Here is a 13,672-nt window from a genome sequence, read left to right as displayed (position 1 = left end):
TGCACGGGGCAGTGCGTGTGCAAGGGGCTGCGTGCAGGAGTGTGTAATGCGTGTGCGCGCATGGGGCAGCGTGTGTGCAAGGGGCTGCGCGCAGGAGTGCGTGATGCGTGTGTGCGCAAGGGGCTGCGCGCAGGCGTGTGTAATGCGTGCGTGTGCAAGGGGCAGCACGTGTGCAAGGGGCTGCGTGCAGGCGCGCGTAGCGCGCGTGTGTCCGCGGGGCAAGCGCGTGTGCCCGGGGGCCGCGCGCCCGCGCAGCGCAAGCCCGCGGGCGTAAGGAAGGGGGGGGGGGGGGCGCGTGCAAGGGGCGCGCAAAGGTGCGTGTGCACCGAGCACGCGTGCGTGCGTACGTACTACGGGGTGGCGGGGGTGGGGTGGTGCGCACGTGACACGCGCGCGCTGTGCGGACGGGGTGCGAGTGCACGGTGTTGGGGGGGGGGGGGGGGGACGACGGGGGAGAAACGGGCAGCGCGCGCTCCGCCAGCGCAGGTGCGTTGCGCGGGGACCGGCGCGGGACCGGCGAGCGGAGGAGGGCAGCGGCGCTGAGGGCGGGTACCCGCCCTCAGCGCCGCTGCCCTCCTCCGCTCGCCGGTCCCGCGCCGGGGCGCGGCGGCGCTGTAAACACGGGGCGGGGTTGGAGGCGGTACAGGAGCCCGGGGCAGGCGCAGGGCCCGGGCCGCCTCACACACCGCCGCCAGCCACCGCGGCCCGGGCGCCTCGCTGCCGCCGCTAACCGGCGGGGAGCACCGTGAGAGGGGGTCGGGGGGGAGAGAGGGAGAGGGAGGGGGGGGAGGAGGAGGAGGAGGAGGAGGGGTGCGGGTGAGGCGAGGCGAGGCGGGGGGGGAGCGGAGGGGCGGCGCGGCGCGGAGCTGCCGCCTCAGCACTTTCGGTAGAACAATGGGGCCGGGCGGGGGGGCGGGAGGGGCCGGGACGGCGCAGGCGGCGGCGGCGGCGGCTCCGCTCCTCCTCGCCTCCCGCCGCTCCGCCGCTCCTCGCCTCACGCCGCCCCGCTCCGCCCGCAGGCAGCCCCGATGGCCAAGCAACCCCCCGAGGTGAAAGCGCAACGCGACGGCGAAGGCGGGCGGCTGCCGCCGGCGGAGGGGCCGGGCCCGGCCGCGCAGCTGCGCCCCGGAGCTCCCGCCGCTCTCCCCGGCTCCGCCGCCACGGCGGGGCCTCCGCCGAGGGGCCCGCCCGCCAGCCCCGGTCCCTTCGCTACCCGCTCTCCCCTCTTCATCTTCGTGCGGAGGTCGCCGCTGCTGTCGCGTTCCTCCAGCGGGTACTTCTCCTTCGACGCCGAGCGCAGCCCCGGGCCCCTCAGCTGCGACAAGGCCACGCAGACCCCCAGCCCGCCCTGCCAGGCCCTCAGCCACTGCCTCAGCGCCATGGGTAAGATTTTTTTTTGGTGTTTGGGTTTTTTTTTGGGGGGGGGGCGGTGGGTGTGTGCTGCGCCCATCAGCGTGCCCAAAACCAGCCCACCGGACTCCTATCGCCATCCTCTTCATCCCCTGCCTGGCAGCACCACCTTCCGCTCCTCACCGTCTTTTGGGGTTTTTTCCATCAAAAGATGTAAAACGCAGCTTTTCTGTAGCCGCGCAACATACCTGCAGCGACACCTCCCGCATCCCACCTGTCTGGTGTTGCGGGATGATGCTGGCTGCCATCGAGCACCGTGCTGCCGTGCCGGAGCGGTACCCTGGGCCAAACGCCCACCAAACCTGTGGGACGGTGGCAAAAGGCAGCGCCGGGGCCAGGGCAAGCTGTGGGGCACGCCGGGGGGCTGGCATCGGGTGACCCAGCCGATTTGGGGCTGGCGGCGGGCTGGACACTTGCCCAGGCAGCCAGGGGTGTGGGACTTTTGCAAGCTGGCTGGGCCCACCGAGCAAAAGTGGTGCAGGGGAACACCCACTCATCCAGCACTTTTTAAAAAAAAAAATTATTATTTTTATTCTTTTCCGGGATGGGTCAGTCCCTGCCTGGGGAGGAGGGGACAGAGTTGTTTAATTCAGCTTCCTAGCCAGGGCTTGCTTCTCGCACAGCTTTACGCACTGCTTTTTGCCAGGGTTTGTGCACTGCTGCAAGGTAGGTGACTCCTCACTCAGTTTTTTGCTCCTGTTTCTTCACAAGCCACGTGGTGTCATAGGCACTAGGGTCGTACAACTCCCGCTTGTTTTGGTGAAACCCAAAATTGGTGCTTGAAAGCAGCGTGGTGGCGGGCGGGCGTGTGTTTACATGTGGCTTACCAGGTAAGGCTGGGTTGAAGCCTCTAGTGGGGAAAACACGCCTGCCGGGGCTCCTCGAGCCATCCAGTGATGCCTTTCCCCTCTCGTGATTAATTCCTCTTAATTGGAGGAAACCTTTTAACTTCCACCAGGCGAAACCAGGGGAAGGTAGAAGTGAGGCAGGTACTGCATCGGTAGCACTCCTCGGGGGATAACAAACACCAACTCCAAGCTTTATATGATCAAAACATGTTCTTTTTTTGTTGTTTTTTTTTCTCCCTGGTTAATGGCTGTGGTTACAGCTGCAGAGGGCTTACTGTAATATGCCCTTAGGAAAGATTTTCTGACATTATTGCAGTAATTACAGCTTAATGCAAGTTTCACAACCTCACGTAGCGCAAACACACGTGGCACAGCCAGGCAAGGGTGCTGGAGTTCCTCAGCAGGGAGAGCCGCAGCCAACGTTTTAGCAGCGAGTAACACTTTTCTGTTTGTTTTGGTTTTTTTGTTTGGTGCTCCAGGAAGAAATTGAAGTTTTCCCTGATTTTTCTGAGCTCCTGCTTTTTAATTGCCATAGGAAAGCTGTTGAAATGCTGGTTTTAGTGGAGCTTTTCTTCTGTTATTGTTGCTAGGGGCATTATCCTAAACAACTATAAGCAAATGGAAAATACTCGAGCTATTTAAATGGGACCCTTGGCTACTCTCAAAACACGATTAAGCTGGGAGTGTGGATCTGCGGAGCTGTTTTATCCCTGGTCAGGGACTGCAACTCCCAGGCTGTGACTTACTGTGCAGCTTGTCCGGAGAAAGGGCTGTGGGTTTGCCCTGCACACCTCTTCCTCGGTCCCCTTGCCTTGGCAGTGTCCCACTGGATGCGTGCCATTAAGTTTTCCGCACGGAAATGGGTCAGTCCCTCTGCAAGGAAGCAAAGGGTATGATTTTTTTGTTGCGTTTTCATGCGCTGATTTTTATCTGTTGTAAGGCACTGGCTGCGGGCTGAGAGATGGAGAGCTTCTCTAGGAAGCATAAGCAAGTGGCCTTTAATAATAATGATAATAATAAACAGGCGTTTCCTGTAAGCAGGAGCAGTTTGTGTGCAAGAGGTGCTGTCAGCCTCTCCCGTGGGCAGCGGTGGACTGTTTCCAAGGCTGGTCGAGCAAAGCAAGCTCATGCTCTGCCCTGAAGCTGCCTCTTGTAAATCTCGTAAAACCTTCCCCAAAGTTTTCAGTGCTGACGGCCCAAATAGTAATTAAGCGCTGAAAATGTGCCTGCCAGACAAAAAAGGTGGAGGCAGCCCTGGGGAATTACGGGATGCCTTCAGTTGTGTTCGGGTGTGTGAGCGAGCGCTAATTGCTGGAGAAAAGAGTTGTTCTGGCATGGGAGGTGGCAGGCAGCGATGCTTTGGGCTGTCTCGCTTCTCTGACAGTGCAAGGGGGTACAGCCAGCCACCTCCAAAGCCATTTTTGGGGGAAATGAGACAAAAGCAGCGAGGGGATATTCTCATGTGGGAGGTGGGAAGGGTTGCAGTGCTGGCTCTGCGTATCTAGGAAGATGCTTTTGGGGCTGAGTAGGAAAGGAGCAGGGATGAGTTTATTCGTCTCTGCTGGGGAAGGTACAAGGAAAAAGGACGAACCTACTTTTTGCAGAAGAGTATGGCAGGGGTGGTGGTTACCCTGCCAGGAGCACTCGCCATAAAGTCACCCAGGACAAGAAACCCACCCTTTGGTGGGGTTGTGTGACTCTTAGACTGATATTTCAAGTCTTTGGCTCTTAGCAGGAGCTGATAATTTTCTTTCACCGGGCTTTGTGTTCAAAGAGCAGCTCTGTCTAAAGGCACGGGAGTGCACGCAGGTTTTGGGGATGTATTTGGAGCAGCTGCCTGCAAGCACTCCTGAAGTGGGTTTTCCCAGTGTGTTTTCCTGGGCTGCGGAAGAGCGGAGAGAAGCAGCGTGAATCTCTCCTTGCCTGCAAGGGAGGTCCTCTGGGTGTAATAGGTGAATTTAAGTGGGAGGGGAGGCCTTGAGCTGAGAAGCTGGCAATGTTGTTCCCGTTGCTCTCATTTCGGGAGCTGCTCCTGTTTTTCCCTGAGCTCCACACATGGTTCATGTGAAGCTGTTCTCCGAGGAGGTTTTCTTCAGGGAGGTTTGGATGACCAAGACCAGGAGGTGGAGGTGCAATTTGGGGTTGTTTGTTTTTTTCCTTCTAAGCAGGGACCACAGCATCACTGCACCAGTCCCCAGCCGGAGCATCCCGTGGGCTAGAGTGAGATGCAGACATCTTGGGGGTGCTGGTGGCCTCTTGGTTTGTCCCCATCCCCACGGCAGCCGTCTTGCCGTCGGTGGCGGGCAGCAGCTCGCGGTATGACTGGGGGCCCCCTGAAAGCACCTCTGACAGGTTTTGGGACCAGTTATGACTGGACCCTTTTGACGCCACTGTTCGGCAGCACCACAGAAAGTCCTTTCTGAAAACCTCAGCCCGATTTCGCTCTCAGCCACCAACCCCAGCCTTCATCTCTGGAACGGATGAGCTCTTGGGTGTGATGCTGGGGCAAGGGGAAAGGATGGAGAGGGAGCGGTACCTCTCCCCCACGCAGTTTTTTCTGCATCCCCAGGCCTCCTCGCATCTTTTTTTCCTATCTCCACACCCCCCACCCCCTTTTTTTTTTTTTTTCTAGCTTAGCTCTTGCCGGGAAAGGCAGCCCGGGGCTGGCTCTGGTGACAGTGGTGGGATTTCAGATGGTTGCCCCGCCCTGGCCGAAATCCTGTTTGCGTTCCCGGAGCGCTGGGGTGGAGTATCGCGAGGGCTGCGCCGTGTTTCATTCACCAGCGAGGAAAATAAATACGCCGGGGCCGTCCCTGGGCAGGCGGCGGGTACTACTCCTGCGCTACTACAGCGTGAAAACAAAACAGATCCTTGAGCCAAGCAGTGCTCGTTTGGCTCGGAAATACATTTTCCAGTCAGGTTGGAGCCAGGCTTTTATTTAAATTTAAAAAAAAAAAATTTTTTTTTTTACTGCCCCACTAATCCTTTGAATATTTTGAGATTGGAAGCTATTTCTATTCCCTTGTGATTCCTTCTAAGCTGTCGTGCCAAAACGCTCTGTTTTGTTTTGTGCAGTGGTTTTTTTTTGGGGGGTTGTGTGAAGTTGTTTTATTTTTTTTGTTTAGTTTATGTGTTTTATGTGGTTTTTTTTCCTTAAGGCTGTGATTCTTGCTTGGATCCTGCACTTGGGTTTGCGGGAGGGGGAAGAGGCGGCACAGGTACCGTACGGGGTCCTGCCTGGATCACACAGGGTGCTCCCTTCTCCCCTGGCTATTGGGGGGATTGCACGGTGGCTTTATCACATGACTAATAACTTCTTAAAATGCAGACTGAGATAGTTATGTATAGTACAGTATAATTGATACATTAGCTCTTTTTTTTCTTATATAAGCCAGCACTGTTTTCTTGCGTTGAGTTTATTTTCTGCTAAAGTGCAGGAAGATGCTGTTGAGAGGCGAGCTGTCCCGGTTCCCTCCGACGGATGGAAAGTCCTTCAGTTTGCTGGAAGCAGGGTTTCTCGGCGTACAAATCCAGTTGTGGCTTTCTTCTCAGTACGACAAAACCGATCGCTTTCCTTTTTCTTGTTGTGCACTTCAGAACGGTTTGGGGAGGAAATGTGAGAATGTGATTAAACTATCCAGACAGAGGTTTTTTAAGGTTAGGGAAGGAGCTGCTGCTGTGCCTGCAAGAAAAGAAGGTTATTTAGAAAGAGAGAAAGAGAAGGTTTTGCTAGGGAAAGAAAGTGGAGCGTGGCATCTCAGCTTTCCTCCCTATTTAATAGGGGACCAAAGCTTGGATACACCAGAGGAGATGCTCTTAAGGGAAGCCTATAATAAAAACCCCAAATGAATAAAAGCCTAATTAATAATATAAAAATAATAAGGAAAAAAAGCCTGTCCTGCAATGCACTTCTTATGCAATGAGTCCCATTTGTGCTGCATACCATGGGCAGGCCCCAGCAGCCTGGCACCTGTACAACTCCTACGAACTGCATTTAAAAAAAATTTTAAAAGAATAATAATTATAAAAAAAAGTAGTAGTCTATCGACTCTTGCCAAGTTTAATAGAGTATTTATTTTTCTGTTGTTCATCTATTTAAAATGCTCTGGTTTTGTTCCGTGCAGCTTCCCGGTGGCAGTCTCACTCACTAGCAGAAGATGTACAGCCCGAAATCTGGATTGCACAGGAGCTGCGGCGCATTGGAGATGAGTTCAATGCCTCCTATTGTCCAAGAAGGGTAACTTTCATCTTTTCACTTTCCATTTCTTTGCGCACTGTCTCTAAAAGGGAAAAGCTTAATCATCTCTGGAAACTAGTTCTGTGGTGAATGTTTCATTCACTCAAATGTAGAAAAGGATGCGCGGGTGGTTGTGTTCGCCTGGATGCAGGGGTGTGCTGCCTGCGCCGGCGAGTCATCTGCTGCTGCAGCATCATTAAATCAATTAAAAATAACCTTTAAATTGGGACTTGAGGCTTTCAGGTACGAAGCTTGCAGTATCTTTCGTAGCCCCCAGGGCCAATAAAGTGTATTGCTGGACTGGGACTGGACCTGACAATAACGAGGAAGAAACTTCTAAGAGTTAAGAGGCAGGGAAAGTTTGGGTGTATTGGAGTATTTTTGGGTTGGCGTGGGGAAGAGCTGTTCTGGAAGCAGTACCTGGCAGCAGTCAGGTGCTGGCACCGGTGTTTTTAGGGAAGTGTGCAGGGAGTGAATGCAGCAGCTTTTTGTGCTCCCAGATTCCTGCTGCTGAGGATCACGTGCATGGAAGCGTAGTTGGAAATAAGAAACAGGGATGGACTTGGTCTGATAACTTACTTTTCTTACAAAGAATCTGTCAGAGCCGTTTTGAAACATGAATTTATAAGACTGTAAACTCTCTCACCTTTGAGTGTTGCAACAAAAATAGGTGGCATTAATAAGAAAAAAAAAAACCCAACCCCAAACCAAACGAACCCAGAGAGATGAAGTAACAGTAGTTTTCCAAAGAGCATCGTTAGCCAGTAACTTGCCTGCCAGACATTACTGACGGCTGCATGTTCATGCATGTGGTTTCTGGTCTATCAATTCACCCTTGTGCTCGTCTGTGGGAAGAGGAGTCAGAAGCATGCTAGGTAGCAGTGTTGGTGATGAAATGCTGACTGCCTGGATCTTTATCCGTCCTCCCCGGCTCGTGAGTCACTCCTGCAGTGGGTTTCCTTGCCGTTCCCAGGGTCCGTATGGTGGATGCCTGTAGGCAGGGGCTCTCCCTCAAAATGGGTGCCAGGCTGCTCTCGTCCAGCTCCTTCTGCATGGCCTCTCTGCATTGCCTCACTGGAGACCTCTCCATCGGCTCCTTTTTCTTTGTAAACGCTCTGGCTTTCCTGACCTGCAACAAACAGGCGATAAGCTGTGTTTTATCCCAAATCTGGAACACTCATCTTGCGACCTTCCCCATCGAGGCTGATCACTCGTGATGTGATATACCCTCTTTTTTTGTTTAAAGGATGCCTTTTCAATGAGAGGTAGGGACCAAGCTGATCCTACAGGTGTTCAGAAAGCTGAAGGCACCTGGTAGCAGCAAGCTGATCTAGAAGGGCTGGCAGAAATGCAGAGTGCCATGCTGTCCTTTCTCTCATCTCTTCACTGGCTCCTGGAGCAGTGCCTTAAATTTGGAGTGCAGGCAAGGCCTTTGAGCACCTTCTGTGAACAGGTTTGTGATGAGCAGGAATGTCCTTCCTGCGTTATCTCATGGGGATCCGCTCCCTTGGTGCTGTCCTGTGTGGAGCCTTGCGCACTGGAAATCTGCACTGTGTACGCCACACCGCCACGTACAAAACTGTGAGCTGTGCTGTGTGGTGTATAAGAGGGTGTGAATTTAAGGGGGGGCTGAGGGGGCGTGGGAAAGGGTTTTCCCCACAGGTCCAAGAGGGTGGGGGTGAAGCCAGCAGCAGGATGGCATGAAGGTACCTGGTCACAGAGCATCACACAGGTTTGCAGGAGGCGGTTCCCAGCGCTGCGGCCGAGTTTCCAACTTGCTGCCCCAGGGAGAGAACTGAAACACGGAGGACCACGTCCTGCTTGCTAGATGACATGAGCAGAGGCTGTCATGCATGACCCTAAAAACACTTTGTACCTGGCTTAATTAGCATCTGACGAATTTTTGCTCGTTGCACTGAGAAACGAGGAGGTTTCAGAGCATTTAAGCAGTTGCTATAGAATTATTGTCCTCAACATGCTTGGTTGTTGCTTTGTGGAAAGGTGTCTTTTCCTTCTGCAAGCAGCCTGGATGCTCTGGAGAAAGGGTGGTCGCTGCAGAGCTGGAGCCCTTGGGCAGGAGTGTTGGTTAGGACACCTTACCAGCATGCCTGGCTCTGCTGCTTGCTGGGGTTTGCCCTTTAAGTATGAGGTTAGAAATGGGGAACTAAGAGCCCTGCCAAAACGGCACTTGCTGGGCAGGTCGGAGCTGTTGGACAGGTCGGGGCCACGCGTTCCCCATCACGTTCCCCATCGGTGTGTCCTTTGCGTGTGCTCTGTGCGTCACCCCCCTCTGGGGACAGTCTCTTGGGAAAGACAATGGGGAATCGGACAACTTGCCGTCCAGCCCCTCTTTGCCCTGACAAAGCTTGCAGGTCCAGCGAGCAGAGATGGCCACGGGACCCTCCAGCCATGGAGACTAGCTCCATGCTGAGGCTTTTGCCGGCAGAGGGTGCATCGCTTGGCTGCCATCGCATGCCCCAAGCTTTGCTGCCCACACCCGAACTGCCTGCAGAGGTGGAAAATGTCTCGTTTCAACTAATTTTTTTTATACCACTTCATTAAAGAAAACCTAATTTTGGCATTTCTCTTGTGTCCTTCTCTAAGCCTGTTGTGGGTTTTTTTTGTTTGTTTTTTCCTTGCTCTCTGCCGCGTTGGCAGTCAGGCAGTGCGGTGGGCTTAGCATCGTGCTGGTGGGGGGACAGTTCCCGGGTGGGTAAATCCCACTCATGCGGGGACCTGATGCCCTGGGGTGCAGGGATGCCCCAGGGTACCTGTCCAGAGGATGCTCGAGCATCATCTCTCCATGGTGACAGCTCCTGGCTATAGGACTGCCTGTGTTACACCCCCGTAGCGGGGAGGGCAGTTTGCATATCGGTGTAAACGGTGTAATTTCTCTCTCTGGGGCATGCACAGGCATGATTTTACTGCACTAAAAATAGCCTGAATCAGATTGCTTTGGGACAGTATAGGGAGGGAGGGGGGGGAGCCTCTGGGCTGCTCTTTCACCTTAGAAAAAAGGCTTGAAAATAAATACTCCTTTGGTGGTTGTTCCTTTTTCTTTTCATTGTACACTGTTGTGATTCCGTGCTCCAGGGAGGAGTGTTTTGCTGCCATGTCTGGCTCACCATGTTTTGTGAATGACGTGGTGGTTACGCCTGGAGTGCTCCGAACTAAAATTCGTGCGGCAGTGCCGCAGGCAGGGACCTGCCTGTGCGGAGACTGATGCTGCTCTCCTTGCTGAGGGATTTTTATTTTTAATTTTTTTCCTCTCAGCCTTCCCACACTGTGGTTTTTAAAACCCTTTGACTGTGCTAGGGCTAACTGCTCCTTTGCCACGTTTCAAACCTCCTGGCAGCATTGCATGCCTCCTGTGCCCACGTGTAGGGACTCGCACGTGACATGCCTGTTCAGTGGCACCATGGTGGCTGCCTTCAAGGCAAGCATGGCTGGGAGCAGGCAGCTTCGACCCTTTGAGTATTATAAAGCTTTTTATTGAAGGAAAACGTGAAAGGTCATAGAGTTTATTTTCAGTCTTTGTAAAATGCTTGATTTCACACCTCTGAAATATGCGTGGCACCGCACAAGGTGTTCGTAGCACAGGGGCTTCATGCTGGAAATTAGTCACAGTCTTGTTTGTTTTTTCTTTTCTTTTTTTTTTTCTCTTTTGTTTTAGGGTTTCTTGGATAACCAGGCAGGAAACCCCCAGATCATCATTTTGCGCCTCCTGCGTTACATCATCCGCCTCATCTGGAGGATGCAGTGAGTGCCGGGCACATTCTGAGGCATGGGGACTCATTTACGCGTTGGGAAGGCCCAGGGAGGATGGACAGACGGACGGATGTGGGGCTCCCCACGCCGCCCGGCTCCCACCTAGCCTCTCCCCCAGGACACACGGTGGGGGGCCGTCAGATGAGAGTGGACATCCCACGCTGATCTGCTAGGACTCTCCGATGCAGGATTTTGTCCGAGAGTCGTGTTTACTTCGTTTCTCTCAACTCGCTTTTTTTTTTGTTTTGTTATTTTTTCCAAATGAGTCTCAGAGAATATTCAATGGCAATGGAATAATTTTTTTGTCATCGTTTCTGGAAACCTGTCGGCCTGTCTGGGATAAACCCTGCAGCAGGGAAAAGGAAAGCCTGAGCCAGCTGATGGGCAGAGCCGCCTTAGTTTGCCTTGCAGACCTTATCGCAGAGACTCACAGAGCCCTCACCTCTCCCTTTGCCTCCTGGGCCTTTGCCCACAAAAAGGGATGGTGATGATGGAAGAAGGGCAGAGGGATTTAAATCAGCACTTCTTTTACCTGTAAATACCTAATGCTACCCCAAATCCACCTTCATTTGCATCATGCAAATAGCCTATTTCCTGCTGACTGGTTTTTTTTTAAATTTTTTTTTTTTTTACACTCTGAATTTCAAGACTTAGCTGTCAGACTCCCAGGGTCCAAAATATCACAACCAACCAAACAAACAAAAAAAACAATCCACCAGGTTGCCTTTTTTTAGAAATTCTTTATATAAAAACGTGTGAAAATGCTTATGTATTGTATAATATAATATATAATGTTGGTGACTGAGTAATTCAGCAATAAAACGTTCTCGGAGGCAGGTAGAAACAGTTCCCAGCACACCGCAGCTTTGCACTTGGAGGCGACAGCTCCTGCTGCGTAACTTCAGGAACTGTTTTAACTCCTGGCTTGTACCTTGCTGTTGAATGCAGGAGGATTTTTTTAAGGCGCTGGATTTTTTTTCTCCTGGGATCCTCTCTGTGTTCGGACAGGACAGCCTGGAGCAGGGGGATGAGCAGGATGGGACTGGCAGCCTGAAGACCCCAGATACTAGTGCGCAGGGATGCAGCTGGAAGAGGCGCCGAAGGATGCCGACCTGGTACAGATCCAGCCGGGGACTTGCCGTGTGGGGTCCGCTCCCCACTGACTGCCACGTCTCCTCCCAGACTGCCCTCCTTGCCACAGGAAGACCTGACCAGGCCCTTGATGCCATCCCAGGGCGTCTCCCCTTCCACCTGGAGACTCTGCCACCTTCCTGGAGGAGCCCTGAGGGCTTGTCAGAAGAAGCAGGTCTGTTGCCTCGGACCCCCCGTGGTCTCCGGTTCATCATCTTGTGGGCAGGCGGTTGCTGCATGGTGGGTGCTTTTGGAGGGGTGGCTGTTCCGGCCACCCCCATATCTATGCACAAATGTACCCCTCTCTGCCTCTGGAGCTGTCCCTTTCCTCTGGCTGGTGCAGGTGGTCCTCAAACCCACTTCCAAATGCTGTGGTTTTATTTCTGGTTTCACCAGCACCATAGGAAAAAAAAAAAAGAAAGAAAAAAAAGAAATAACCAAATCCAAGCCCACAATAGCGTTTTTTCCTGCAATGTGCATGCAGGGAGAAGCTGTTGAGTGCCATGTGTGATTATTAGTGTTTTTAATGATGGACAAACTGTACAATCTGACCTCTATGCACTGGCTGCCTGTGCCTGTCGGGTAGGTGAAGAGCCGTGGTCTTGGTGCGGGGCTGCGTGCCTCCCATTGCACTCCTCTGGAGGATTATGGAGCGATTTTTAATTTTTATTTTAAATTTTTTTACTATCTTTTTTTGGACCTGCAAGTTGAGCATCGGTTGCAGGAGCAGGGGATGTTTTGGAAAGGGTATTTTGGAGATGGTGCGGGGAGAACCTTTGCACTGGTGGAGAGAGAGCGGTTAAAACATCTGGTAAGCTTGGCCAGGGCAGGTTCCTGCTCCTTGTCCCCTTGGTTTTGGCTCACCGTAGGTGTGCTGCCCCACCCATGCTCAAGCCATTCCTTTTTTTCCTGTAGTATTTATATAGAAAACCCTAGCAGGGAGGCTGCCGCCACAGGTTTCCCATGGGAACCTATGTGGAATTGCATGGCTGTTGATAAAATTAAAAGGAAAAAAAAAAATTTGGCAGCAGAGGGGGAAACCAAATGAGCTTTTTTTCCTAGCTGAGTTTCATCCATCGTCGGTGGATGAAATGGTGCTTTTGGGTCTCGCAGCCTTACAGCATCCTGGCACCGCGCCGCCCAGAATGTGTCCCTTGGAGTACACCAAAGAAACGCCAAGCACTTTACCCCGTCCTCCCCGCTGGGCCGCCCCAGCCAACAACGGAGACAAAAATTGTATTAATTTTAAGGGAAAAAAATCAAGGCATTGGCACTGCCTGCCCGGGACTTCTCCACAGGAGGTGTTCCGTGCCAAAAGGTAGGCATAGGAAAATTAGCCCCCAAAACCCAGGTTTCACCCCTGTAGAGTTGTGAGGTTTAAGGAAAAAAAAAAGCCCCGAAAGTCCCCTAAGAGAAGAATGGTGGTTTTAAATTGTGATTAAGCTCATTTTAGCCACATTGGCTGACTGCTCTGGGTCATTTTAAGCATAACCTGTGGTCTCTATTCTGCCAAAAGGATGTGATGAAGAGTTTTCCTTGGTTGCTGGGAAACCAGATGTATTCCCGAGCGATCTCACACAATGCGTTAACGCTTCTCCTCTTTTCCATAACTGTAAATACCTGAATATTTATTAGAGTAGGGCACCATATTATTTTCATCATCTGAGCCAAATATCTGTGTGCAATGTATTTCCTTTCCTTTCTCTCATGTAAGTTTTGTACAGCTTATAAATAAGGAAAAAAAAATTACTTTTTATCCCTAAACTTTTTTAGAGTTAAACTTGGTAAATACTGTAGATTCTTTTTTTTTCCCCAGTGTAATTAATGCACTCTACTGTTCCATAATGCTGTAACTTGTAGAAATGTTGTATATTTATTTTCTGCTTATTTAAGTTCCTGTAAAGTTTTTGTTTCCCCCTTCTCTCCTCCCTGCCCCTGCAATAAGTGATGGATCACCTTCCAAAGCACTGTCTTCTCCTGGCAGTGCAACCGATGTGGTTTGGATAATGAGATTTATTATTATTTTTTCTCAAAGTGCCTAAGTCCCACTTTCCAGTAGTGATTTAGGCACACCCAAGACTTCAGCATTAGTGAAATTCAGTGGGAATTTGGCTTCTACATCCCTGTGATTTTTGCCAGTCTCCTTTCAAAGCCACATTTTCTTCCATCTCAGCCACTTTCCCTGGACCAGCTTTAACATCAGGTACCGCCCCAGCGCACACGGATGTGCTGATGAATCACTAACTCGTTTCACAGGACCCAGCGTATGTAGCATTTT

At 52.0% G+C, this 13,672-nt stretch overlaps 1 protein-coding gene across 2 annotated transcripts; it reads left to right on the top strand.

The window, feature by feature from the left end:
- Positions 1–648: 648 nt before the first annotated feature.
- On the top strand, positions 649–13,347 carry BCL2L11 (BCL2 like 11). Of its 2 annotated transcripts, XM_075035321.1 has the most exons (5): positions 649–745; positions 1,020–1,383; positions 6,383–6,495; positions 10,169–10,254; positions 11,272–11,345. In XM_075035321.1, the coding sequence occupies exons 2-5, from the start codon at positions 1,029–1,031 to the stop codon at positions 11,315–11,317; spliced, it is 600 nt and encodes a 199-aa protein (XP_074891422.1). In that variant the 5' UTR covers positions 649–745; positions 1,020–1,028; the 3' UTR covers positions 11,318–11,345. The 2 variants fall into 2 exon arrangements, with proteins under 2 accessions (XP_074891422.1, XP_074891421.1); XM_075035320.1 differs by lacking the exon at positions 10,169–10,254 and having other exon boundaries at positions 11,272–13,347.
- The last annotated feature ends 325 nt before the right edge of the window (positions 13,348–13,672 follow it).

This window comes from Buteo buteo, chromosome 9 (assembly GCF_964188355.1).
Source record: "Buteo buteo chromosome 9, bButBut1.hap1.1, whole genome shotgun sequence".
In the NCBI taxonomy this organism is placed as follows: Eukaryota; Metazoa; Chordata; class Aves; order Accipitriformes; family Accipitridae; genus Buteo; species Buteo buteo.
The sequence above is the reverse complement of the archived record's forward strand: the minus strand, read 5'-3'. Positions and strand labels throughout refer to the sequence as shown.

Excerpts from the sequence above, each read along its gene's own strand:
- BCL2L11 (XM_075035320.1), top strand. The coding sequence starts at position 1,029 with ATGGCCAAGCAACCCCCCGAGGTGAAAGCGCAACGCGACGGCGAAGGC. Across the intron at positions 1,384-6,382 it reads CCACTGCCTCAGCGCCATGG|CTTCCCGGTGGCAGTCTCAC; the intron begins GTAAGATTTTTT and ends TGTTCCGTGCAG. Across the intron at positions 6,496-11,271 it reads CCTCCTATTGTCCAAGAAGG|GACAGCCTGGAGCAGGGGGA; the intron begins GTAACTTTCATC and ends GTGTTCGGACAG.